Source organism: Falco punctatus, assembly GCF_963210335.1.
Source record: "Falco punctatus genome assembly, chromosome: 2".
NCBI lineage: Eukaryota > Metazoa > Chordata > Aves > Falconiformes > Falconidae > Falco > Falco punctatus.
Window position 1 is genome coordinate 100,112,371 of NC_137581.1, and position 27,204 is coordinate 100,139,574.

The 27,204-nt window shown below is 36.6% G+C and overlaps 1 protein-coding gene across 8 annotated transcripts in view; it reads left to right on the forward strand.

Annotated features, from left to right (window-relative positions):
* The window catches only part of PRKX (protein kinase cAMP-dependent X-linked catalytic subunit), a 137,721-nt gene that overhangs the window by 32,039 nt on the left and 78,478 nt on the right, over nt 1-27,204 (forward strand). For all 8 annotated transcript variants that reach the window (XM_080375477.1, XM_080375476.1, XM_080375480.1 and 5 more), the window contains exons 3-8: nt 3,083-3,346; nt 9,824-9,943; nt 15,813-15,908; nt 20,193-20,250; nt 23,704-23,781; nt 26,729-26,877. In XM_080375477.1, coding sequence (XP_080231603.1) covers nt 3,083-3,346; nt 9,824-9,943; nt 15,813-15,908; nt 20,193-20,250; nt 23,704-23,781; nt 26,729-26,854 — 742 coding nt within the window. In that variant the 3' untranslated portion in view covers nt 26,855-26,877. The remainder of the gene's footprint in view (nt 1-3,082; nt 3,347-9,823; nt 9,944-15,812; nt 15,909-20,192; nt 20,251-23,703; nt 23,782-26,728; nt 26,878-27,204) is intronic.

The following is a 27,204-nucleotide window of genomic DNA, read 5'->3' on the forward strand; positions in this document are numbered from 1 at the left end:
AAGGCAAACATTCTTCATGTCTGCTAGCTCTCTGCCTTTTCTGTTGACATGTCCAAGGAGATGCTGCATCAGCTATGCTCAGGCAATTAATTGTCCATGTGATGCTTTTGTCCCTTGGCAAAGGTGACTCAAAGCAACCTAGCTGAATGTTAGTATTTGTGTACTTTAATTAAACAAGATTCATGGACGATTATCACTATGACAAATGAAACTCTGCAGCTTTTTGTGTGGCTAACAGCATCTTTTCAGTCACCTCTTCCTCTATCCAATGCATGGGGTTTTTACATAAATTCTTTTACTACAGTTGATCAACAAAAAGGGGAAAAAATTTCTATGTAGTTCTGCTTCAATGCCTTTGAACTGTTATCTATGTGGTCTGGGTTTTGTGTTTTCAATTAGCATCACCATCTTAAACACAGATGGTATCTTCTTCTGGTTGCAAAACAAGGAATATGTGTCAGTGCAGCATAATACTGTATTTTTTTAGCACTTTATGTTGGAGTATTGTAAAGTAATGCTGCATGTAATTTATTTCTAATGTTCATCCTTCCTCTATTTTCCTATATATAAGAACTTTTTTATAATTTTTTTCTTTTTCCTGTTACTTTTGAGAAATGCCATTCCTGCGTATAAGGAGACCCTGCTTTTCTGTAGATATTGAAGTTATTTATCTACTCAATTTAAACTTTTTTTGAAATGCTTGTTTGGTGCTCTTGCAACAGCTGGTCACTGAAGACTCCTAGGCAATTATCGTGGGTTTGGCTGGGATGGAGTTGATTTTCTTCTTAGTAGCTGGTGCAGTGCTGTGCTTTGGTGTGGGAGCAATGTTGACAGCACATAGATGTCTTTGGTTCTTGCTGGGTAGCGTTATACCATCAAGGACCTATCAGTTTCCTGGGCCCTGCCAGCGAGAGGGCTGGAGGGACATAAGAAATTGGGATGGGAAACAGCCAGGACAGGTGACCTAAACTAGCTAAAGGGATATTCCATACCATGTGACGTCATGCTGAGTACATATATAAGCTGGGAGAAGAAGAAAGAGGTGGCATGTTCGGCATTATAACATTTGTCTTCCCAAGTAACCTTTACACATGATGGAGCCCAGCTTTCCTGGAGATGGCTGAACATCTGCTTGCCCATGGGAAGTGGTGAATGAATTCCTTGTTTTGCTTTGCCTATGTGCACTGTTGTTGCTTTACCTATTAAACTGTCTTTATCTCAACCCATGAGTTTTTCTTACTTCTATTCTTCTAATTCTCTCCCCAGTCCCACTGGAGGCGGGGGGGGGGGGGGGGGAAGGTGAGTGAGTGGCTGCATGGCACTTAGTTACTGGTGGAGGTTAAACCACAACAGCAATCTTTAGTGCTATGTTTGAGAGACATACGCATCTGTGGGTGCAGCAGTTCATATTGTGCTGTAATTTTCACATGTATCTTATTTTGTTGTTTTTCATCTATACCAAGTAATGTATCCATTTTTCTGTGGATAGACAAACCTTTAAGAGTCAGTTCTTGAAGAAGTTAATTCCAGTAAAAATAGTGTGTTTTAATGGTCTAAGTCTTCTGTTTTTTCCTCTATATTCTTTGTCAGATTTTGCCCTTCTGCTCCCGTTTTTTGGGGGCTTTGTTTTGCCCATTCCTGTTCCTCTTTCTTTGTTTTCTGTAGGTGCAGCTTTGCCTAACTACTTAAAATAAATCTCAAGAGTGTTTTTACATAGTCAAGAAGGATACTATGAGCATTAGTTATTGGTAACTAATTAATGATGCTGATGACTTTGCGATAGGGAAATGGTGCCATAAAAGCAAGCCTGAATGCTGCTTTTTTCATCACTTTGGAAGGAATGGAGGAGCTGTTGCTGATGTCTGATAGTCTCTCATGTTCTTGGTTGCCTCAGTGCCAGCATCAAGAAAGAAAATCTTACTGAGCAAAAGTCACTCGATTTTGGTAGCTCAGTTTGCTGTGCTTATCTTTCTTGAGACTGTATGCCTTGATTAGGAACCAGCTAATGAAGGGGAAAAAAACAAACCCCAGAGAGAAAGATATTTGATCTTTCCATTCTGGTAATACTGCAGAAGCAGTTACTAGAAGCTGAAGTAACTTCTGTTCTTGTATCAATAAAGTAAGTAGGGATACAGTGTTCTTTATCTGTTATTGTAGGAATAGGGATAGCTGTTCCTGTTAAAATGGCAAAATACTCTTCAAGACACTATTAGATACTTATTTTCTTCTTAACTGTTGAGTTATATTTGTGTGTGTGGTATGTGAATTTTTTTACATGGATAGAAAGAAGAACACCTTACTTTTGGAGAATGTGAGAGGCGATTCCTGTAGTCGGTAATGAAGCATTTGAAAGCCACATGAAATGATTTTTCTTCCTTATCGGCTCTTTACTGCCCTCTAGTAATGACTGTACCACAATAGCAGTTTTAAATTAAAGGCAACAGTCTGAGGAATGGAAGGTTCTGATCATCAGGTTAATTCAGAAGTACAGAAATGAATCTTGTTTTGTTGTCATATTTGCTTTTCAGTTGCTTTTGTTAAAGATAGATCACAGTGTTTTACAGTGATGCTTTAGTTGGGGTTGTATATTTCCAGGGAGGAGGGGATAGGAAAGAGGAAGGAGAACTGTGGTGTCCTGTTTTTGAACATACTGTCATAAACATCCTTACAAAAGCAGATTCTGCTCATCCCCCATCAAGTTGACTATATTTGATTAAATAAAATAAAATGTAAAGTGTGTAAGAATTAACTGGTCTTAGCAGACTGGCAGTATACAAAGTCAGTTATTAAGGGCTTAACAGAAACCTGTTTTGTACAATGAAATTGAATCTTGTCAGCTAGATTTTCTTTCTTGGCCTGTGCCATGTGCATCCTGAACTATCTGTTTTACTTTTCAGGTTAAGTCAGCTACTCTATTACATAATCCTGCTAGATTCTTGGAGGTTTTAGTATTTGCAGAATAGAAACCATCAATTAATTATATAAATAGTTGGGACAAGAGAGATAACTTTACAGAAATTTATTTCTAAAGCAAATCAGAGAGATTGTTTGTCTATTCAATAAAATAATATTTTTATTACAGATTTTGGACCAACCATGATGAACGTTTTTTATATATGTTAATGGAATATGTGCCAGGAGGAGAACTTTTTAGTTACCTGCGCAACATGGGGCGTTTCAACAACAGCACAGGACTGTTTTACTCTACGGAAATTATTTGTGCAATAGAATACCTGCACTCCAAAGAAATAGTTTACAGAGACTTAAAACCTGAAAATATATTACTAGACAAAGAAGGACATATCAAGCTTACTGATTTTGGATTTGCTAAAAAACTGGTGGATAGGTAAGTAGTTTTTTGTTACGATAATTAAGATTTGCATGTGAAATAGAAGAAAAAAAGTTTTATTTTAGAGCTCAGCAATTCACCTAATACTCCATGTGGTTCACACATCTGAAATCCCTTAATATGAAGGAAATTATCACCTTAAACCAGCATGGAAACCAGTATTGCACCTCAGCTATAACTTGGAGCAATTTCACAGATAAGCTACTGTAGAAAAGTATTTTCATGAGTAGTTTTGTTTGTTCAAGTTTCCAGCAGTCATCTTGTAAAAAGGGAGTTAGGAAGTAATATGAGCAAATATTGAGACACGTATGTCAGTATGTTAAATGGGACATTAATCCCTCATACATGTTGAATTGCTAAACGTTTTGTAACTCATGTTTCCTTCTGCTTTACTTTTGGAGAGATTTTTGAAATGTGGGAATAACATTTTAAAACTGGAGACTATGTTTTTGCTAGCCTGTTGCTGAAATTAAACTGTAAAATCTGGACAGAAACACTAAGGCTAGCTTCAGCAGAAGTGGTCTGTTTAACTGTAACTTCTGCAACACTGTCAGCCTTACATCCGTTTTACTAGTGTATATGAACTTCGATAATGCAGAGGTTTTTTCCTCAGTGATTTCTCTGTTCTCTCCATTTGAACTACTCTTCCAAGATTATAAAACCTGTTCTTAAAAGGAAGCAGGAGCTGTCATTGGGATTCAGAAAAAGGGAGGAAAAAACCTAGCCTGTCATATCAGAAAAGCAGTGTGACAAGGTTTGGTATTATGCCCTTGAGGGAGACTATTATCTGATTGTACTAACTGCGGCAGCCTAGTAAGCAGGTTAGGCGTTAACATAGGTAGGTGCTCATACCCTGCACTCATCTGTTTACCTGTTTGATGCTGCTTTTGCAACAGTTCACTGGGGGGGGGGGGGGGGGAAATGCTGCAAGATCAATTTGAAATGAAGGTGGATCTGAGAGAGCTACTTTTAATGGATCCCTTATGAAGTAAAAGTCAGAGGCGGCAAATCAAGTCATGTTATGGAGGTCATGAAAGTTGCTTCCCTGTGTGTTACATGCTCACAGTGCTGGGTTGCCTCAGCACAGAAGAATGGTAGGCAACTGATAATTATGCTGGTTCTGTTCACCCTTAAGGTCTAAAAGTCTGTTTTAAACCCATAGTGTTTTGGTATCAATGTGTTTTATTGAATTCAGTTTCTACTGGGCAAGCAGGTAAGTCTACAAACATTGCCTTTATTATTTTCTGCATTTTATTTTTAAATCAAAATAACCTTCTGCAGGAAGAGGAAGGTAAGGCTATTTCCATGTAAGAAAGTAGGACAATCTCTTTATAGGACACTTTCATACAAATTCTTATGACTTCCTTCTTACATGTGGATACTGCCACATAGTGGTTATTCTTAATTTGGATTTCTGTGGGTTTAAGGCACAATTGAAATAAACCTTCAGTAAATAAGGTGATAGGTCACATTAAGAGTATATTTTTCAATTTAGAGTCTGTTTTTCAATCTGGAAGATGGATCTGTAAAAGTAAATTCATTCAGATACTTTTTAGGACATCAAAACAAGTTATCCCTGCTGCTTTTAATTGTTCTTTTGCATCCCGTATTGCAGAGGGGGCAGTGAAGTTGATCGGTTTGTATTGAATTGAATGGTGGAATTCTACAGTAGTTTTTTGAATTCGTAGCTGATTTACCTGTAACTGTACAACAGGTAATATAAATACAGAACATAAAGCTGGAAGGACTTTATCAGTTCGAGCACAGGTAGTTACCTATACAAGTCTGGTTTGGGTTTTTGTATTGCGTTGTCTTTTTGTTTGTTGGGGGGGGGGTTGGGTTTGTTGTTTTGGTTTTTTTTGCAACTACCTTGTATTCTCTCCACTAGCTGCAGTCATTTTCACAATGCTGTTTTTGTCACTGTAAAAATATGCAGTTGTCAGCAACTTATCCACTAATGCACTTTAGTAGGTTATTTTGTTTCATAGAGTATTTGATCAAGAGTATAAAGTTTGCTGTGCATAAAAATGACAAAAAAATCTGTACACCTGAACCTTATGTGTTTATATATCTGCATATATATAGTGTATAGGAACTGAAAAAATAAAACAAATTATATATGTTTTTCAAACAGCTGTGAGGAGTCCTGCCACTTAGGACCAACAAATGTATTCCTAGACAAGAAAAGACATAATATGTAAAATAAAACATGGTCTGCGGAAGACCTTAAATATAGTTACACATTCTTGATACATAATAACTTCCATGAGTCTGTAGTTGCTTAATCGAGATTTTTCTGTGCGCATTTTACTTTCTCTCCATTACCATACGTGAAAGGGTAAAGTGTTCACCATGTTCATGTACAATAACCAGCTCTAGAGAGAGTGACCAGCTTGTAGCTTATGTTCCCGCTGTGGGAAGCAGCATGCGTATTTGCCTTCTTATCAGTAGATTTTCTGAACGGTTAGACACTAATTATTTTTTTTTCAGAGAAAGAGGAAAGAGAGGAGGTTTTCTTGTCTCCTTCTGTTCCTTGTTGATACATTCTTCTGTTTATCCTTGTCCTCCCTTCTTGGTCATAGTGTTCTTTTAAAACTTGTAAATTTTGCTCCAAAACAGTGTGTCTTTGTCTCAACTGCTATTTATTTCTTCTCTTTCGTGCCTTGGTGGTGTTTAACTGAAGACTTACTAACCTTTTCAGTTTCTTGGAAGTACACTCACATAAAATAGATGTGCCACTACCTTAAAAAAAGCTTATTGTCAAGAAAGAAGATGGGGAGGGGTTATTTATATATGATTGTTACCTGAAGGATGTACAAAGGATTTGCTTGGAACTTTACAGCTATTACAGTTTTAGACTTTTCTTTTTCTGGAAAGCTCATGCCACTTTTGGAGTATAGTATATACATTAAATATGTTTCTGATCTTTCTCACTTGTTTTTTGTGGTGGTTTTTTTGTTTGCTTTTTTTTTTAATTCCAGTGTTCTTTCAGAGAAGCACAAAAGTAAAGTTCCTAGATTTATTTTTTCTTTTTTTAATGCACAGATTTCACTCAGAATGTTATGAAAGTTTTAGGTAGATAGGACTTTGAATGTTTGTTTGGGGTTGTTTTTTTGTTTGTTTGTTTTTTTGAGGAATGTTATTTGCTGTTAAATTTAGTTTATTCAGTTTACATTCCTAAAGAAACCCAAACAAACAAACTCCAACAATTTTAAACAATTAAAGTCTTCCTAGAAACTAGAGAAGTGATTAACCTTAAAGATACTGGGGATACTTCTGCACTGTTGCTTAAGCTGGATGTGCTTCATGACTGCTTTGCAGAGTGGATTGAAGAGAAAAAACAAGACACAGCAAGTCTTGTTTGCAAAGTGTATTGTTTGTCAATGTAGAATCCAGAATGTCTTGCAGAACAAACTTGTGGGCAGGAAACAAAGCCATTTCCATTGAATACAATTACGGAGAAACTTGCAGAAGAGAACGCCAAAAGGATGTTGTTAGTATCTGGCTCATACACAAGAAGCCTGTCCAGGGACTACAGAGGTGTATGCTGAATGGTACAGAACACTAAAATACGTTAACTATGGAGACTTAATTTCTTCAAATAATAGTGTTAACAAGTCCTGCAAATATAATTTTATGGCTTACCTTTGTGACCAAAGTAGATTCTTTGCTTTATTTTCATGTTTTAAAATTGCATGTTCAGCTTTATCAGCTATTGCTTGCCTGTATTTCAGCTTTTATATTTAAAACCCAGAGCAGTGGACTTTCTGAAGCAATTTAAAGGAAGCAGTCTATTCTTATTTTTCTACTTTATCATTTATCTTCAAAAGGATGATCTGAATTTTGAGAGGAATATGCAAAAGTCAGGAAATAGTAAAGATTTTAAAAAATACTTAAGATAATTTGATCTTTTTATGGAATTTACTTGATGTGTTTTCCAAAATATTAAATAATTTGTTTCATGATCAACAAAAGAAGAAATACAACTCATGATCTCATGGCACGAATACACAACTTGACAAAGAATTTGAGCTTCCTCCAAGTTTTTGTGTACTTAGGACCATTTCTTGATCGAAATTAAGAGAAGTAGGTGGTGACCTGGTGGTGGTAATAATTTTTTTCCTAATGCAGATAGAGGACTCCAGGTTATGTTGGCTTTTCCTTAATCTGTGGTTTTCCTTTTTCTTGAATAAAAAAAATAAATATCTTGTTATTGCCCTGTATGGTAATAGAGGGTCATTTTAGTTACATTGTCACCAGCAAATTATGTGGGTACTAGAAGTCATGGCCCAATGTTAGACTGATTTTTCTTGCATGTAAGTGATGTTCATAAGGGATGAAGACTGTATCTTTGCTGAATTTATGCATTCATACTGTTGGCAATTTTCGGGAAGAAAAGAATAACCATTGTGGGGCATTGTCTTGCAAACAGTCTACCTTGTCCATTAAAATCAGTGTGCCTGCCCTGTCTGCCTGATTTGTACAGCCCTTCTCCACAAATACAGTAGAACTGGCAGCTGCTTCATTTGCAGAGCTGGCTAAATCTGTATAAATAAAAATCCATATGATGGATTGTAATACACCTTTTTAAATTTGCGGGAGAGGGGACTATTTTGTTGTAAAAGATAGTTTGCTGGTTTTCTTAATTACCTAGTCCTGATCTAGGCAACTGCTAGATGGCAGTGGTGTGTAAAGCAGCACTATATGTAAGAATTTTCTTGAGCGTGCTTGATTTGGAAAATGAGAATTTATATTTTCTAGCAATTAAAATTATGCCACCTTTTCATGAAAAAAATTGAAGATGTAGCCTTTACACTAGTAATGAATGTAGTTTCAACTTTCAAGAACCATGGAGCACATGAATGCATAGTATGTCTAATGCATTCTAACAGTTTAGCTGGAGTAATTTAGCTTTTGCCATATGAAAATCAAGCTTGAAGGAATTCCACTCTATGCGTCATAGATCTTCACTTAAAGTTGTGGCTGGCTGTACAGCTTCTCTTAAGTGTTTTTATGAATCAAGGCTAAGGCTTAAAAAATCCAACCAAACAAAAGGAAATAAAAAAACACCCAAAAGCTGTTTAAAATAATTCTGCAATCTCAGAAAAATGTATTATTTAATCGTTAAAGCAGTCTGAGATTCAATAAGGTGCATCTTGAATATCTGTTTACTGTTAGGAAAAAGAAGTTTTGTTAAGTTTAGCAGAACTGTGGTAGGAAAAACTGGAAGTTGAAAGGAGTATGTATTACTTCTAAAGGTGATTGCTGTTCATCTTACTGCATTTGTTCAGGCCCATGTTACCAGTTTGTTTGGAGAAGATTCTTCTTGCACTCACAAATAAAGCGGTTTCTTTTGATGCAAGTTAGGAATTGTGTGCAGTGACCATTAATATAGTAACTGTATTATTTGTCATATTTTATTAGAATTCTTCTTAAAATGCAGTGCGCTTTTTACTTTCTTATTCTGTGCTGCTACATCACCCGCTTTTGAGTTGGTGAGCACTTTTTCAGTCTCATCTTCTGACTTGCTATCAGGGAAGCGTAGAATGAAAGAACATTTTTTTCTGTAATGCATATTTAAATATAAGTCAAGGTAGTGAAGCCAGGCAAATTCTACATGGGTATTTTTACAAAGAGTTCACATTTCTGAAAGAAATGGCTTCGAAACATTCTTTAACATATTAATTTGGTCTTTGTAAACATTAACTACTTAGCTTCAGTTAGGTAGCAATGTAACACTTTTATATCCTGAGCTTATAGTAAGAAAGTTACAATTAAAATGGCATTAAAATATATCAAAAATAGTACTATTTACATATCTCACCCTTGCTTAACTACACCTTGTACCTATTTTTAAGTAGTTAAAAATACAAAATATTTTTTATTTTAATGAATATTTTGGATGTGGTGACAGGTTATATTTCAATACTATTTGAAAAACATCACTTGGATTACTTTTACAGTCTTAGTTATGTCTGCAGCTATTTACTGATTTAAACTGCTGGTTTTTATCCCCCCTCTTCCCTTTGTTTTTTCTAATTAAGAATTTTTCCTTTTGCTGGCAAAGGCCAGTAAGCTTGCCTTTTGCTGGGCTTGTCAGAAGCAGTCCATGAACTCCCAGGGGTTGCAGCTTACAGGACGAAAACCACTGTTAATAATTTCAAAGCCTTAATGGATAGACTACTACAACAGCAGTCAGGATACTCTTGTGCACAGATATGCCCTGCAGTCTAGAAGTATCTTAATTTCCGTATATATCTGTTGTAGTAGAATTGGAGAGCATTGTCAAAGCAATCTTAGATCTTGTAGAAGTCTTTATTTTTTCTCTTATTTCTCTGTACAATAAACACATAGATATATGTTGGGTACTTTCTATGTGTGTGTGTGATTTATTTTTTTTTTCTATTACTGTTATTTCAGTTTCACTTCAGTCTGGTTTTGTTTTGTGGGTTTTGGTTCTTGTTTTCCTCCCAGGACATGGACGCTGTGTGGCACTCCCGAGTACCTTGCACCAGAAGTTATACAAAGCAAAGGCCATGGAAGAGCTGTGGATTGGTGGGCCCTAGGAATTCTTATATTTGAGATGTTGTCAGGGTAAGTGATAATGATTACTATATCACAGCAATATTATGTAATACAGTAATACAGGATGCTTTACTAGTTCTGTTTATGATATTCAGAATAGCAAATTTGGCCTAAATTTATTACTGATACACCAATCTCATCTTTGCCTCTGAAGAAACTGGAAGGTTATACAGAACAACGCTGTTATGTGGATTGTTTTGTGTTTTGTTTGTTGGGTGGTTTGATTTTTTTTTTTTTATTTTTTTTTTTTTTACTTAACACTTTTAACAGCTGCTCTTTTCCTTATCTGTTTTGGAACATCAGATTTTGTTGAAGTTTGGATTTTTGTACATAAAATCCTTTATATTTAAAGGGTAAAGAAGAGGACTACTAGTTATCTTTTGAAACCTCTGTAATTGATTTCTAGCATAGTGAAATAGTATTTGTGGTGAGACCTTTAGTCTGTAAAAATGCATAGTGGCAAGTAGGAAGACTTTATTAGTACAGTTTGTATCACTACAGAACACTGGTTTTCTTTAAGACAAAGAAAAAAGAACAGGGAAAATCTTAAAAGGTCTGTTGGGAAATCAGTTTGCTCAAACACTAATTCTGATGTTTTGGAATTTGCTTGATAAGCAATGTTTCCAAAAGATACAAATTCAAACTGAAGAGAGACTTTGTAGCATTAATATAATCACCTGTTTCTGACTTTAAGAATTAGATATGTAAAAGCTTCATTTCATAAAATAAATACTCTTTGTAAAATAAATAGCTGTTTTAGAAAGAATGTGAAATTCTGCTTGTGTACTGAACAAGGCGTCTGCATGTTTTTTGTCTGGGCTGTATCGTTTGAAGGTACTTGGGGAAAAAAGAAGTGGGAACTTTGAATGAAATGAGTTTTGCCATGGCTGGTGCAGTAGAACAAATGCAGGTGAAAGCAAGGCTTTCATAGCTTTGGAAGAATCATAGCATATTTCATCAGTTTGGTTTCATAGTCGTTAGATCTTTCTGGTTCCAGGCCCAGGGTGCTCTGTACCTTCTCACTCCCTGAGTCTGCGTTGAGTTGCCTCTGTGGCCTTTCATTCTAGATCTGCAACTCCATAGAATGGTTGGAACAAAAACTTCCCTGTGTGGATTTCTTCTTCCTTTCCTCTTTACAGTACTGTCAGTTCAGGGTAACATTGATGACTGTTCTGGTGTTTGGACAAGCTCATCAGATTGTAGACAGTTCCCAATAGATGATTACTTCAGAGCTTCGATCCCTTGCATGTTTTCTTTCACCCAATAGCATCAAATCTTTATCCTAGGACTGCACTGCTGCTGCTGCTGCTTACTTTCTTAATGTCCTGCAGGCTTACATATGCATTTACTTTTAAGGCAATTTCTGGACAGAAAGAGCATTAGAATATACTAATAGTTCCCTGCTGACCCAGACAGGCTTGGCTGACTGGTCTAATAAAAAGTCATTATTTATGTAGGCTGATCTGTGCAGCAGCCAGGCTTTACCTTTCTTCAACCATTCCCTGTAAGGGTGAGCGGCCCAGATTGGTCAAGGGAATCCTTCTCAGAGGGATGAAAGGAGCAAGAGATTCCCAGCAGCCTTGTTGCCACTAATATTAGTCCTAGACAGCATGAAGACTGTAGATTAAAGTGTCTGGTGCTGTAACAGGAGTGCAGGTGCTGCAGTCTCCCAGCTGTAGTCTGAGTGATTTACCTTCCTGCCACAGGTTTCAGCGGGACCGCTCTCTTTGGTTTGTGTGGCCTCAGTGTAAATGGGGTTTGGGTGGTTTTCCTTTCAGTGCCTCACAGAGATGTTGATAGGATTCTCTTTACTTGAGCACTAATAGAAACATGGTTTCCAAAGTTAACATACTGACTACACGTGACAGTCAAGCAAGATCTCATCTCTGTTCAATGAGACCTCAAGAATGCAGGGTGCTGAAGTATGACTGCTATATATTCTGCTGCAATATGACAGGTATATATTTGTCATTAAAAAAAGGGAGCAGCTGCAATCATTTCTGTGTAGGATCTTCTATGGCCTGATAATATCTGACTCAAGTGATGGGATCTGGATTCCCCCAAGCTCAATATAAACACTTTGGCTTTAGGGAGTCTTAACGCACAGAAAGAAATTGCACATTTCTAAAAGGCAACTGAGATGTAGGCTGATTGACAGAGCAGCTGCCTGCTGCAAGTGATTTTTAACGGATTTAGTTACAGTGTTTGTGTAGACATGCTCTCCATAATGATTGAATGCTGCTTTTTATTTTCTAGTGTTCGGGTGAGTCCCTTTACAAGGCTGGGGTAGGGACTCCACACATTTGTTTGTTTGGGTTCCTTTGTTTGGAGGGTTTAGTTTGGTTGGTTTTTATTGATGGGGGAGGTGGAGAGCATAGATTGATACTACTTGCTTAGTATTTTTAAGATTCTGAGGTTTTGGGGTTGAGTGGGGCAAGGATTGTGGCATGTGTGGGTTTTCTTCAGGAGGGCAGGTTGTTGCATAGGGCATATGCTGTTAGCATTTTATCAGCTTTTTGCTGTTGTTGGCAATAGTGTTTTAAGATATGTTTCCTCAACTCAAAATGTGGTTTGATGTTTACTATTAAGGCTTTTAATGCAAAAACAGTCCTAGGTAACTTTATACCTTGACATTCAAAGAAGATTTAAGAAATATGAAAATTATTTGAAAGTGAACAAAACCTGACTTCAAGACTTAGTTATTGTCTGCAAGTAAATTACTCAAGACATTTGGTAGTAATTTCCTGAAGTTGCTCTCTGTGAACCCCAAAAGCAATTGAGAAGAATTGGTAGATGTGTGCATAAGGAAATAGTCTCTCTAAAAACAAACAAACAAGTGTGGTTTCACTTTCCTGTTCTGCAGTGTCTTATTTCTCTGGCTTAATCTCTAGAGGCCCATGGAATTTTAGTTCTGCACACACTAGATTTAAGGCAAGGTCCCATTTAGATTTAAGATAATAAAATAATAGGAAGGAGAAAGAACACGGAAAACCAGGGGTGAGAAGATATCTTTACAGAACATATTAGTAATATCAAGTTCACAGAGTTAATCTAAGCAAGATAAACAAACCATCAATAAAAAGACTTTAAATATTTTATTTATTTTAATATATGTATTTTATATTTTACTTAGTTTCATTTTATTACTGTATTATTTATTTTGAATATGTGTTCTGTTACAATCTATGGTAGAGGAAAATATACTTGTTATTTAATGTTAGATGTCAGGTCATAATTGTACAGGTATAATTAGATACGTATAATTAGAGATGTGTAGCTAACTGAATTTTCTCATTTAATGGGGCCTTTGTGTTTCTCTTTCTTGCTTTGATGGTCATATGTGATGTGCTGGTCTATTGTTATAGGTAGCTAATGGTTCTTGTCTACGGTTTCATATTCTCAGACCTGTGTGTTTTCCCTTGAGGTTCTACAGTTTCTCTTCTGGAGTGCTAAAAATATCTGTTATCTTTGGGACCAATGTCAGCGCTGTTGTTATGCATCAGTTAGCAAAAGGAATGGTTTGCAGCTGTTGTCCCATACACAGATGTATATATATATTAGTTTCTTTTCAGTTCTTGGAAACAAGGCAGATGTTTGTATTATGGTGTGAAGACAGTTTGAAACTCAAGGCAAGGGGGCTGCTGATTTATTAGGTAGCTTCCAGCAGAATACTTACACTGTTTTATCTATAATTTGTGGTGTGTTGAAGATTGACATTTACAAGTAATAGAAAAGTCAAGTTACTTGGTTTGTCCATAAGAAAACTATGCAGTCTTTCAAAGGTATTCTAATTTTGCATGCAGTTCAAATACACTTCAAGCAGTGTTGCCATTAAATTATTATATAGCCAATTGTGATTTAAATTTCAAGAATTCTAAACATAGTAATTTCAGATTTTCAAAGTGGGAACACAAAGAGCATTTAAACATGTATAAGTATTGTCTAAATTTATACACGCTTCTTATTCTTGATGTGACACCTCAGTAGTGTACAGGATATTTGGAGATGGAAGAAAAAACCTTGCATTTCATTTGAGTCCACTTACTGCAGATTACCTTTGTCATACATAGTTATAAAGTCTCGTTCTAATTGTTTTCTGCATTTATAGATGCTAATATCTAATAACAAATACAAAATTGGAAATTGAGTGTACCATTTGTCAACTTCAGAGGATGTGAAGGATATAATGTTGCCTGACTAAAAAAGAAACTTTATATGATAGTCTCTATGATGTGGAAAGTTTTTATGCATCTTAAATATCGATCACATTTTGCTTGTTTTTTAGTGTCAAAGCAAGAATTCATAAACCCACAAATATTTTTTTTTTCCTGAGATTCTTACATTGTCCAGTTTCTTTCTAGCCAAGTTTATTCAGTTTTTCATAATGAAACTGCTTTGGCCTTCTGAACAACACCAACAAATGTTCTTCAGTCTTTCTTTATCCAGATAGTTTTGTCATGCTTTTCTGTTGTTTGAAGTACTACCTTTTTTTTACTTCATGCATACAGACAGTTTTACTTAACTATTCTGATGGAATTTGGTTTTGTCTGCGGCTGAATTTTACAGTATTTCAAAGGAAATGCTAATCCCCTTGACTGTCAGCTGATTAATGAAGAAATTAATACTTCTGACAGCACTTAGTGGAAATAATGTATAGTATTTGTTGAGGAATAAGCTAGTTTGAGTAGCATAAAATTAAGGAAAGAATGTGAAATGAGGAAATGTTGTTTTCGCCCTTTTTTGTGTTACCAATGATTTCCAATGTCACTAGCACCATATTTGTGTGTATACATATGCAGTTAAGTTCTCTTAGAAAGTAATTATAAAACACTGGGGAGATATGAAAATGTCTTAAAACATTGGACTGCAATAGTGGTTGGACATTATTAGTCTGGTTAATGTGCAAAATCCCTTTTTTTCTATTCTGTAGAGAGGCTTGAGACAGAAGCATAGTAGAGGGATGCTTTGGTCATGTTACAGAAGTCAAGGTGGGACTGAGATTAGTAAACGAGTAGTTAGTTATTCCATTCCCCTAAAATGTTTCCTGTGACAACTTCTAAAAAGGTGACTGCCACTCTGAAAGCCTGTGGGCACTTGGGCTAAGCTGCTTACAACAACTGTATGGACACACCTATACCCCTGAGCCCCTTGCAGTAATCAGGGTATGTATTACACTAGTGAAGGAAGCACAACGGAAAACATTCAGTTCTTCCTGTAGCTGTGGGACAAGTAGTCTCTGTTAGCTCATAACTGCATGAAGAACTTTCTAGAAAATATTGTAGAATTTTAATTGCATCTGGATTTACTGATCATCTGAGGAAGATTATGAAATAAGTACTTTATCTGTCCAGCACAGAAAGAAAGCTGCGCTTCAAGAGAATTTCAGCTTCTGAATAGTTGTCTGTTTCAAACCTTCTCATATACATGAATTCAAGTACAATAAATAACTGAACTGGACAATCTATTCATGTGAGGATCCTTTGAGACTTTAGATAGAAACTAGTGAATAAGGGTATGCCTGCAGTTACAGGACAAAGATCAAAAATGGTAATGCTGTTTTGGAAAGTATACCCTTGGGTTTTACAGAGAAGGGTAAAGCATTTTTTACTTTAACACTTAAAATTTGTTTCATAATTGGTATTTTTACTGTATTAATGTAACACAAATCTCTCCTGTATTACTTCAAGTTTATTTCTGTATTCAGTGTGTTGCATACAAAAATGTTTTCTGTTTTGAGGTTAGTATTTGTTTGACCTGTAGTATTTGAAGGAACGATATAATCAATGATTTCTGAGGGCAATTACTATAACATAATGGTGTTTATAAGATTTTTAGAAATTTGTTTTTCTAACCTCTAAAATTTGCTGTATTAAAATAGGTTTCCTCCATTTTTTGATGACAATCCATTTGGTATATATCAGAAGATTCTTGCTGGCAAAATAGATTTCCCGAGGCATTTGGATTTATATGTAAAGTAAGTCAATGACTCCCGATGCTGTCTTTTGTATTCTAAACACCTCCTGAGCACTGTTTCTGAAGGACCTTCATAGAAGACCAGATACCAGATTCTGATTTTTCTAAAACACCAATTTGGAAAATATTATAGATTACATTTACTCTTGCAGTCCAAGAAAAATTATGTTTGGTAGACTTCAGGCTGGAGCTAGGGTTGTAAGATAGTATCCGCTTCTGTTACTTTTCTGCATATTTTGGCATATTAAGTGCTTTTCTACCTTGTACAAAGCTCATTGGTAGCAGGTTGATGCCTGGAAGAAAGAAAGGAGGAGAAATATAAGGGGATAATTTAATGTGAAAAAAATTAGGAAAGCAGGAAGTAAACACTAAATATGTACTAGTTAAATCACTCTCAACATCACTGCTTGAATGAACCCTTGATACTTTAGAAGTTCCAGTGTAAAATCCACTTCCACTTCTGATACCAGGGCCCCAGTTCAATATGCAGTCTTATATATGCATGTGTGGGTTTTTATTCATTATATTTTGCAATCATTACAGGTATATTGCAGATGAAATGCTGTTTTCCCTATTTAAAAATCCCTAATTGAAATAATTGTTAGTAAACATTAGAACAGAGAAAGTGCAATTTTAAACATGAAGTTTCTCCTCAGAAGCAGAGATGATTGTGTGAGTGAGGACAAGATGTTATTCTTACATTCCCAGGTTAATTGTTCAAGGTGTTTTGAAGAAGTGGCCTTATAGATGGCACTTGCTTTCTGTCACCGCTAGGTAGATAACATGTTGTATGGCAAACCTAATTAAATCTGTCCAACTTTCTCTGAACTTTTATGAATTCTCTTGCAGAAATAATCATTTGGGGGGGGGGGGTTAAGACTTCATTAAATCATCAGGTGCACTGAATCAAGTATGTCTGCATCACCTTAGGCTGATTTGTGTCTCATATTTGTGTCTATTCTTAACAGAATTTTCCCTTACTGTCTTGATGCTGTTTCCAGTTTAGTGTAGTCTCATTGTCAGATCTTCCTAACGCAGTCTGCCTTGGGAAGAAAACTGAGTATCTCATATAGTTATTGTGTGTGCTAAAGTATGAGAGTGTGACCAGAAGATGAACAGCTCAAATTAGGTTATTATCACCAGCAACCTGTCTAACATGGTGAAAGCATTTAAAAGTAGAGACGCTGTTGGCTTCTGTTTGTGCTTGACATTCAAAGACCAACACTGATTTCTACTATCCAGATGTCTGATGCTGTGAAGTTTCCTAGTTATGGTAGTAAGCATGCATATGCAGGTTTTGCTTTTCAGTCTAGACATGACTGCCAATGAACTGTGGGATACATTAATCATCATAGTTGTTGATCCATCTTTTTCCCAGCTTTTCTTATCCAGATGTTCTTTTAGTGTGTGCTTGGCAACTCATTCCCATTACACTCCTGCCTTTAAGGGGCTCATGGGATTCTAGGTTGGGCTTTCCTCCTTTCACACCTTGGTTTTGGGTGATCTCATTCATTTGTGGGGCTTCACCTGCTTTCTGCAGTGAGTCGTTACCATAATGTATCTATTTCTGTCAACCTCTCTTCCTTTTTTTTTTAAAACCACAATATGTATAACTGGCTAGTCTTGTGAATCTCTGCACCGTTAGCTTAAAGCAAGTGCCAGGATTATTTTGTCCTAAGAAGATAGTCTGCTTGTTACTTTACTTGTTATCACATTTTCTCTCTCTTCTTCCTATCAGTTGGTATCTCAGCAAGTATGAAGACTATCTTGGGTCCTGTCACATCCAGGCTTTCTGAAATACTATTGCTATACGGTGTTTATAACTATCGAACTTTTAACTCTCTGCTCTCAGGCAGCAAAACTATTTTCCTTTTTGAACTCTGAGAAAACTTTTCTACCTAGATGTACTACATAAACTTACTGGTTGATGTTTTTCTGTCTGCCCCCTGTGACCTTCCCACACTTTTTATCTTTTGAATTTGCACCACTTTTGCTTTCTGTCTTACTGCATGGTGTTCACTGTCTTACTGTGCTGTATAACTGCTGTGTGTCATGTGTGAGTGCTCTTCCTTCTGGCCTGAGCTAGCATCTCTTCATGTTGCTCTCTGTCCCTTTTGTTAGTCACTTTGCAGTTTAATCAGATGTTTTCTCCGAGTCCTTTGTCCTGTATACATGAAGTCCATGATATATGTGACCAGTAGTTCAGATCTCTTCTTAAAGAGCTACTGCCATGATAATGATAATAAATGAAACAACCAGAAATTCCAAAATAACACAAAACTCTACTGACAATCTTACTTCATTTCTGATAAACCATAAGTATTAATTATGCTCCACCAATTTCTTTGGTCACTAATGAGTTCGTAAGTTTTTTTGGTTTTGTTCTTGTTTTTTTGGGCTTTTGCAAAGACAGTTGTGGAAAATACCAAATGAAACATCAGTGCTACAGCAGATTAATGATTATTGGTCTGGGAAGACCTTGATGTAGAATTTCATTACCCAAATACATACAGCAACGTAGCTATTAGAAATGATCATGTTAAAGTGAACCCAAACGATTCTTCATAAATTATGTAATAAAGCAGCACTAAACTATTGTTTCAATTTAATGGATGTTTGTTCTATTGAATGCAGCAAATGTCTTCATCTTTAGTGACAACACAGTATCGCTGAGCAAGCTCATCCCTTGATTGTTCTTTTCTAAGATGAATTTTTGAAGCAAGCAAAGAAGGATCCACTGAATGTTTTTGGGTTATAGGAAACTCCATAATTGATCTTGGGTCATATAGCCTGTGAATCTAGTTTGGGGGTTCTGGATTTCTTTTCAGTTCTTCTTTTTTAAAATCGGGTTATAACCGTTCTTGTAGCCTTGTAGCCTTCTCCATAAGGAATAGTCTTCCCTGAAAAACTAGGAGGAGGTATTTCTGCAAAGGTGACTGTAAAAGGAGTCAGTCACATGGTTTAATCTAATCCTAACATTGGCTAGCTGGAATTATCATGGGAGTTTTAAAAATTGCTTTCTACCTTGACTTTTTTATGCTTCTTTTATCTGGCAATTGAGTATTTTTTCCAGTTGAATTTTGGAACTACATTCCTGCCAAATACTACAGCTTTTCAAAGAGTCTGGCACATTTACTCTTCATCTTATACGTGTTTCTGTGCATACGTTTTTGTGGTTTCAAGGATAGGTGACAAGATACTGTCTTTGTTTTGGAATAGTAGGTGGTACAGTTAGGGAGGGAGAGAGGCAGGTGTGTCATTAATGTTTGCATTCTTCTCTGTAAATAAAGCTGAAGTTTTTTTTAAACCTTCTGCAAAGTTAAAAACTGGAATTAGCCATACCCTGTAGATGCCTAGCAATTCATACAGTATTGCATCTCAGGTCTGTTTGAGGCTGTAGAAAAAAGGATGGCTAAACTTTTGTTCTGTCCTGTCATTAGTACTTTATGCATGAGACCACAATGCTGCTATTCTAAAAATAAATAGCAAAATAATCTTTGAGAAAAAGTAGCTGCTTATAGAAATGCGAAGCCAGATTTTTTTCTCTCAACTTATAAGTAATCAAGCTACCTTGATAAATTGTGATACTAATTTTGATTTATGTTGGAGCTTTTTGGTGCTTAATATTTTAAGTACTTCGCTATAAAAATGGCAGTCCTTTTATGTCTCTAATCTTATGTTCCTCTTTTAAAATGTTGATTTAGCTTTATGTAGAACTGTTCAGTGAACTAGAATCTCAAGGGAGGATTTTCATTTTCAATGAAATTAGTTTATAGTTATTACTGGGTTTAAGCAGATGGCCAGCTCTTCCATGGTTTCTCTGAATATTTAGCTGCCACAAAATTTAAATGTCAGTGTATAAAGTTGAGGCGGTGGCTTTATCTGTTTTTTTTTATATTATATATTAGAATTGTGTTCTGCCAAATAGGTTTTGAGATCCAGTTTGAGATCTGGAAGGCCCAGCAAAATAAAAAATAAAAAGAAAGAAAGATATGGTACTACTTGCTGGGGGGAGGGGGGGGGGCGGGGGGAGAGAGAGTTTTTCTCCTTTGTTCCTTGAAAAAGTCTAAAAGGAACTCGTAAGACTTCTGCAAGTTCCTTATAGAACAGGATATTCCTTTTTATCATTCACTCATAAGTGTCCTAAAATATGAAGGACTTGAATGGGTAGATTATACACAGTATTAACTAGTCAAAGGGAAGTATGCTCATAATCTGTAACATAGCATAACAATCAAAAAGAAATTACTTTTGTTTAACAGAGGACATGTTTTCTTTACTGCAGAGACCTTATTAAGAAGCTGCTTGTGGTTGACAGGACAAGACGATTAGGAAATATGAAGGTCAGTATAAAATGTTACATGTAATGCAGAACAAGACACAAGGTTGAAAGAATTCTTTAGGAAGAATGTAGGACAGCTTTTCTAAGTCTGTTGGTTTTGTAAGCTTGAAATAAAGATACATTGAGATACGTCTATTGAAATTTGTAACCAGAAGGTTGCTGCCATTCATCAAGACCCAGACAGGCTAGATGGTTGGTTGGAGAGGAGCTTAATGAATTTCAACAAAGGCAAGTGTAGGTTGTTGCACCTAGGAAGGAATAACGCCATTCACCAGTACAGGCTAGGTAGGGGTTGGCCTGCTGGAAGGCAGCTCTGGGGAGAAGGACCTGGGAGTTCTGGTGGGCAGCACGTTGCCCATGAGCCAGCAGGGTGCCCTTGGGGCCAAGAAGGCCACTGGGATCCTGGGGGGCATTAGGAAGAACATGGCCAGCAGGTCGAGGGAGGTGATCCTCCCCCTCTACTCTGCTCTGCTGAGGCCATATCTGGAGTGCTGTGTCCAGTGCTGGGCTCCCAGTTCAAAAGAGACAGGGAACTGCTGGACAGGGTCCAGCAGAGGGCTATGAAGATGACTGGGGGACTGGAGCATCTGCCTTATGAGGAAAGGCTGAGAGAGCTGGGCCTGTTTAGCCTGGAGAAGACAAGACTGAGAGGGGATCTTATTGATGCATACAAATATCTTTAGGGTAAGTGTCAAAAAGATGGGGCCAGGCTCTTTTCAGTGGTGCCCAGTGACAGGACAAGGGGCAATGGGCCCAACTGCAGCACAAGAATTTCCATTTGAATATGAGGAAAAACTTCTTTACTTTGAAGGTGACAGAGCACTGGAACAGGCTGCCCAGAGAGTCTGTGGAGTCTCCTTCTCTGGAGACATTCAGAACCCACCTGGATGCTATTCTGTGCAGCCTGCTCTAGGAGAACCTGCTTTAGCAGGCAGTTGGACTAGATGATCTCCAGAGGTCCCTTCAAACCTTGAACTGTTCTGATTCTGAGAGATACATTTCCCCATACATTGCTTTGGTTGTGCAATCCTAAATGGAAAGTTTAACTGTGTGTTTCTGGAAATTATGTTACTATTTCTCTGGATTAATGCTGTCCTTCCCTCTGTTCTCACATCTGCTCCCCCCTGCTCCCCCCCCAAAAAAAAAAACCAAAACAAAACCAAAAACCAAAACACAACCAACCAACCAAAAAAAAAACCCAACCGAAAAAACAACCAACCCTACCTGTTTACTGATTAATTTGAAGACTTAATTAGACCCGAAACATGGTGCTAAGTCCTACTGTAGGACAGACAAGGCGCCAGCTGATTTGGTTGTTTCCTTGGAATTGTTTAATTCCAGAAGGAGCACTAATCAATTTTGAAGCTTAAAAACTATTTTAAAGAGCATGAGGGCTGTTGTAGTACCATGATGTTTGGTCATTGTCCTGATTAAGGACAGTCAAATAGTCTTCCGCCAAGAAAAATTATGTATCCTATTCTGAACAGACTTATGAAGGCAATAGCTTTCTAGACAAAAATATGCTCATGTGTCTCAGCTAGCATTCCAGCCTGCCTCAGAAGTACATCTGTATCTGTGATATGTCAAGCAGGAGCACAAAACAATCCCGTGACTTCTGTGAGATGTCCTGATGTGGTACTACTTGTAACGCCAAGAAGATGACAGCTGTATTCCAAGTTGATTCTGCAGCTGTGCAGTAGCTGTGGTTGGTAGTGCAGTCAGAAGTTAGCTGCATGTGAACTAACTTGGGTACTTTAACAAGCTAGCCAAAGCACCACAGAAAGTTCAGTGTAGGTTAATTTACCCTTCCGGCAGAGTAAATTAATCCTATACTCACTGACTTGTTACTGTTGTTACAGTGTTGCAGATACCTACATCAGCTTGTGTAATCTTTTAGTTTTTAGAGGCTGCAGAGATTTCCATTGCTCTGGGCAGGGAAGGTTAGAGGTTTGCTTTTTTCGAAGCGCAGTATATGGTACAAATAAGTGAATAAGGTAAAAGATGCACAGTGATCCGGATTCTTTGACTATACTGATACAAGTATAGGTGCTCAAATTTGCTGTCCAAAGTTCCTTTTTAGAGCCTTTTACGGCACAAACTTGAAGAGTGGTGGGAAAAGCTGAGAAGTGAATGTTTGTCTTATCCTTCAGAATTCTTTACATTTTTGGGGGGGGACGGACACAGCAGGAGGATTAAAACCAATTTTTCATAAGCTGGAAATTTTAGAAAGTTACTGACCAGTGAAAACTTATGTATCTTTTGACAGTCTTGAAGTAAAACAAAAGCAAAAGCACTTGCTTTATTGAAATGTGGGTTTTGGGAAATGCATTTGGCTGGCCTTTGGGTTTTTTTAGTCCATGGTTGTTTTGGTTTGTTTTGGGGTTTCCCCCTACAATTGGCTAAACTATCAAATTCAAAAATATTTCTAATTAGAAGCAGAATTTGGGGTGGGGATGGGAGGTGATTCTGAAATCTGATTCTTTTCCATAATCCTACTTGGTTTAAAAATACTTAAATTCCGTAGGGCATTTTCTGGTGAAGCATTCAATAAGGTCTACTTTTGAGGGAACTGGGTGATAAATTACTCTCCTTGTTGCCTCTTTGGATACGAGCATGGATAGTCCCACTCCATATAAATCTCTTTTTTTTTTTTAAAAAAAAAAAAAAAGTGGTATGCTTCATTCCATGGAGCTGCATGTGGTATGAGCTTGAGTGCTGTGCATTAAAACTGTGCTGTGATCAGGCCTGAGACAGAAAAGCAGCTGTTTTTCCCCAGTGCTTAATGCCTTGAGAATGAGTCTGTGCTTGAACCAAATTTCATCTGGGGTGGGGAGGGGAGGGGAAGAAGGCATTTTCATTCTTTGCATACATAATCAAAACAGTCAGCCCAGAAAGAATAATCTTTACAAGACAAATATGCCTTGTACTGTATATCTAAAATGAAAACAAATGTTTTTATGTAAATACACTTTTGTAATGGTACTGAGAATCTCTTGTTGTCGGCACTAAACGTCTGTAATATTTGATAGAACTACGTGCTTCCCACACACAATTTTTATTTAAGATACCATCAACCCTCAGTTATTTTTTTTTTACTAGTGTAGGAATTAGAAAATATACCTGAATAAGAGACACTCTAAAATGCTGGAGAAAACAGAAGTGAATGCAGTGAATGGTTTTGTGAGCATTTTTAAAGCCTATTCTTGATCTCCCTTGTGTCAAAAGAATGCTGTAAAAAAAAAAAAAAAATCAGATCTTTTTGCTGGGACTCAGGATCTGCTAGGGATATAGCACTATGAATTTATTCTGTAGAATCTTTTAATGATTATCACATAAGAAAAGAAAAAAAGGTAGACCTTTAGTCTGCCTTGATACCACAGTTCTTACGAAATACATGATTTGGTGTATGTAAAACTTGCTGAATACTTATTTTGATTTTTTTTTTTCTTTAAAGAATGGAGCAGATGATGTGAAGAGACATCGATGGTTCAGGTCTATAGACTGGGATGCTGTACCTCAAAGGAGACTAAAGGTATATTCTGCAAAATACTTCAGAGGACATTGCAACAAGAAGTCATTATTTAAGCTGATCTGTTGAGGTTTATTTGCCATATGAGTCTGTGTGTTCTTATGTGTATATGAGCACATGTGTATGTACACATCAACGATTACATTCATATTTGTCCTTATATACTGCAGAATTATATGAATATCTACTTGCATTTTTGTCTATATAGAACATGTCTAAAAAAAATATCCCTGCTTTATTTTGCTGAAGTTGATTAGTTAGTACAACATTTAATTTTCTGGTTTAGAGTTGGGGGGGGCAGGGGCAGGTTGTGGCGGTTTGTTTTTTTTTCTTGCCCTTATATCTGTGGAAGTATTTTACACTGTGCTTCATATTTTTGTGCCAAGTTCAATTCAGGTAAATGCTTTAATAAAATGTAAAGCATATGGGAGTAAGAAGGAATAGGGAAGGTGAGAGAGAAGGATTTATGAATGTAATTTTACCATACTTTTTAACAGCACTGAATTAGAGTATTGTATGAGGGCAGATGTTTGCAAAAGCTATCAACACTGCAAAATGTTTTTCAGAGTCCTTTGGAAGTAGAATTGCCACCTTCTTTCTTTCCTCAAAGTTCTAACCAGTACGATTTCTTACAGCAGTGATTTTTAGTAACAGGTTACCATATGCAGTCAGTGAAGTACCAATAAAATATTTGGTTTTCCTTTTCTTTGCATTAGGTTCTTATAATGAATTTCTGGCTAGATATCTTAAATTGAGTTCTTGCAAAATAGATAAGAGATGAAAATGTTCTTAATGTATTCTTGTAGACAACATCCTAATACAAAGCTGTAGCTGTTGGGGTTTTTTAATTAAAAAAAAGTTTACATTGTTTTAAATGTGTGAGTTTTGTTTTATATGCAATAATTACTACAGCCAGTTGATGCTTTATGTAGAACTGTTGTAGCACAGTCAGTACTTCAAATTAGTTACTGTAAATTCTGGTCATGCAAATCTGCAAAGAACACAAAATGGATGATAACATGTTTTATAAGTATTTAAAGTCTGAAGTTTATGACAATGTACTGTTTTACCAAACAAATAACAAGTAAATAATATTAAAAACTGAATGTTAGACGTACAAATCAAAAGTATCAGGTCCAGACATCCTTTGTGTTGCGTTTTTATTAAAAAAAAAAAAGTCACCATGGCATTCAGATTATTATGAATCCAAAACTTATTTCTTAATGTTTGTGATGGTTATGTTAAGCTCTTTGAAGACATGATGCTGCTTAGTTATACTTCAGAGCAGGGATGTGAATTGGGTCAGAAATTTACTTTGTTATTTCTAGAGGGAGCTATATTCTGCAGAATTATTCTTCACAATCTCACTTCTCCATACTGATGAAGAGATTGAATATTTGAAAAAATGGATACAGTGCAGTGCTCTTTTCCCTGTAAAAAGTGTGAATTGGCCTATTGTACAAATGAAACATTGATTCAGTCCTGGTAAGATCTTAAATACCAGTATTATGTATAGAGAGAGAGAAAAAAAAATCTAAAATAGAGGATTTTCCTTTTTTTGTGTGTGTCACTTCACAAAACTGGTTTTCCTGCTAAAATGCTTACAGGGAGGTGGGGGTACAGGCGTTTACCCCCAGTGACACAGATGGTCCTCTGGAGCAGAGCAGTTTCTGCATGTTTTCTTAACACACCTGGGCAGTATACTACGTCTGCCACATGCAAAAGAAGGACTTGGGTTTTGGCTGAAGCTTAGAAGTACCATCCCTCAGGGACCCGTCCTCATTGAAAACCTGCTGATGGCATTGTTTCAAACTGAGAAGCCCTAAAGATCAGATAAGATCTCAGCTAACTGAAGCCAGACTTTATCTTTTTAAGGAGATGCAGAACAACATTTTGCTGTACTTCATACCTGTCTGAGGTATGACTTTTAGCCAGTTCGGTGGTTGTCTGAAAAATGTGCTCATCCTAAAGTGTTTTGTTAACTCATGATGATAGTTAAGCTGTTACTGAGAAGGGGATAAAGAGATCAATGTTCCTTGAGAGAAGAAGGGGGGTTTGCCCCATATTAACCCCTGTGGTTAATTAAATGTTCCAGAAAGGAGCTTTATCTCCTAACATTTGGCCAGAAGGGCAGAGTAATCTTGATGGCAGATACATGACAAGGGAAAACTACAGGTACTGTGAAGCTGGTGGGCAGTGCTAGAAATCCAAAGGATCCTCTAAAGAAAGCAACAGAAAACTGATCGTTCTCTTGGCACCTCCAAGTTTCCTTAAAAAGATCCATTTGAATTAAGATGCTTTTACAGGCAGCCTTGTGAAATTAGGTTTTACGGTGCAGTAATTTCTTTACTTGCTTGAATTTATGGTTATGCTAGGAGAAAGCATAGTAGGTAGTGTGTGGCATACACAAGGTAGTAATTTCAGCCTCTTTAAAAGCAGTCAATCTATTTGAAAGCAATGAAGAGATGAGGAGGCTTTTTTCCTTCAATTAGAAAGCAGTTACCTAACTGCTTCTTAGTCTAAAGGAACCTAATGTGATTACACTCCTTTTCGGTCATAGGCCACAGAAGAGGGGAGGAGTGAGGAAGAAGAGTGGCAGATTATATTGTAACAGCACATGCATGGAAGTTTAGTTGTAGTAATCTTTTGCAGTATTTACCTTCAATCTGTAAGGCAACTAGAGCTTGAGTGCTAAATGAAATAGGTATCTGTATTATATGTCTTTGAAATGCAGTATTTAACTGCAATATATACAAAACGTTGGAACATCTCTGTGTCACTGCAGGTTTCTCTTTCTCATGCCATTCATTATTAGTGAAAAAGGTGAACTTCTATAAATATGTAGCCTTTTTGTTTAATCAGTCTTTTACAGAATTTCTGCTTTAATATGATGGAGAGGTGCTTATTGAGAAAACTGTACTAACATTTTTGTTGTGCTTGTTCTGACTAGCCTCCCATAGTACCGAAAGTATCCAATGATGGGGATACTTCCAATTTTGAAGCTTATCCTGAAGATGACTGGAACAAGACACCTCCAGTACCCCCTAAAGATCTAGAAATTTTTAAGAACTTTTGAATGCCACATCTACACTGGACGAGGTATGTCCAAATGTCAGGAGTCCTCTTCACAACATAGCAGGTCTGTGAGTGAGAGCCGTATGCAGATACTACGTTTTCTGATTGATTACAGTAGTTAATACTTCCATACAGCTCGTAAAACCAACATGAATCACAGTAATAGATATTATAAATTGTTGAAATAGAATACTGTAAAGCAGGCTTACAGAATGACAAAAGTAATTTATCTCACAGGCTGTTCTAGAACAATGAGGAGTTATTTGCATACAGATATTTAAGGTCTTCTGTCCTTAAAACATCTAAGACAGTGTGTTAAAAGCAAATATCTAGATTAATTTAACAGATAAG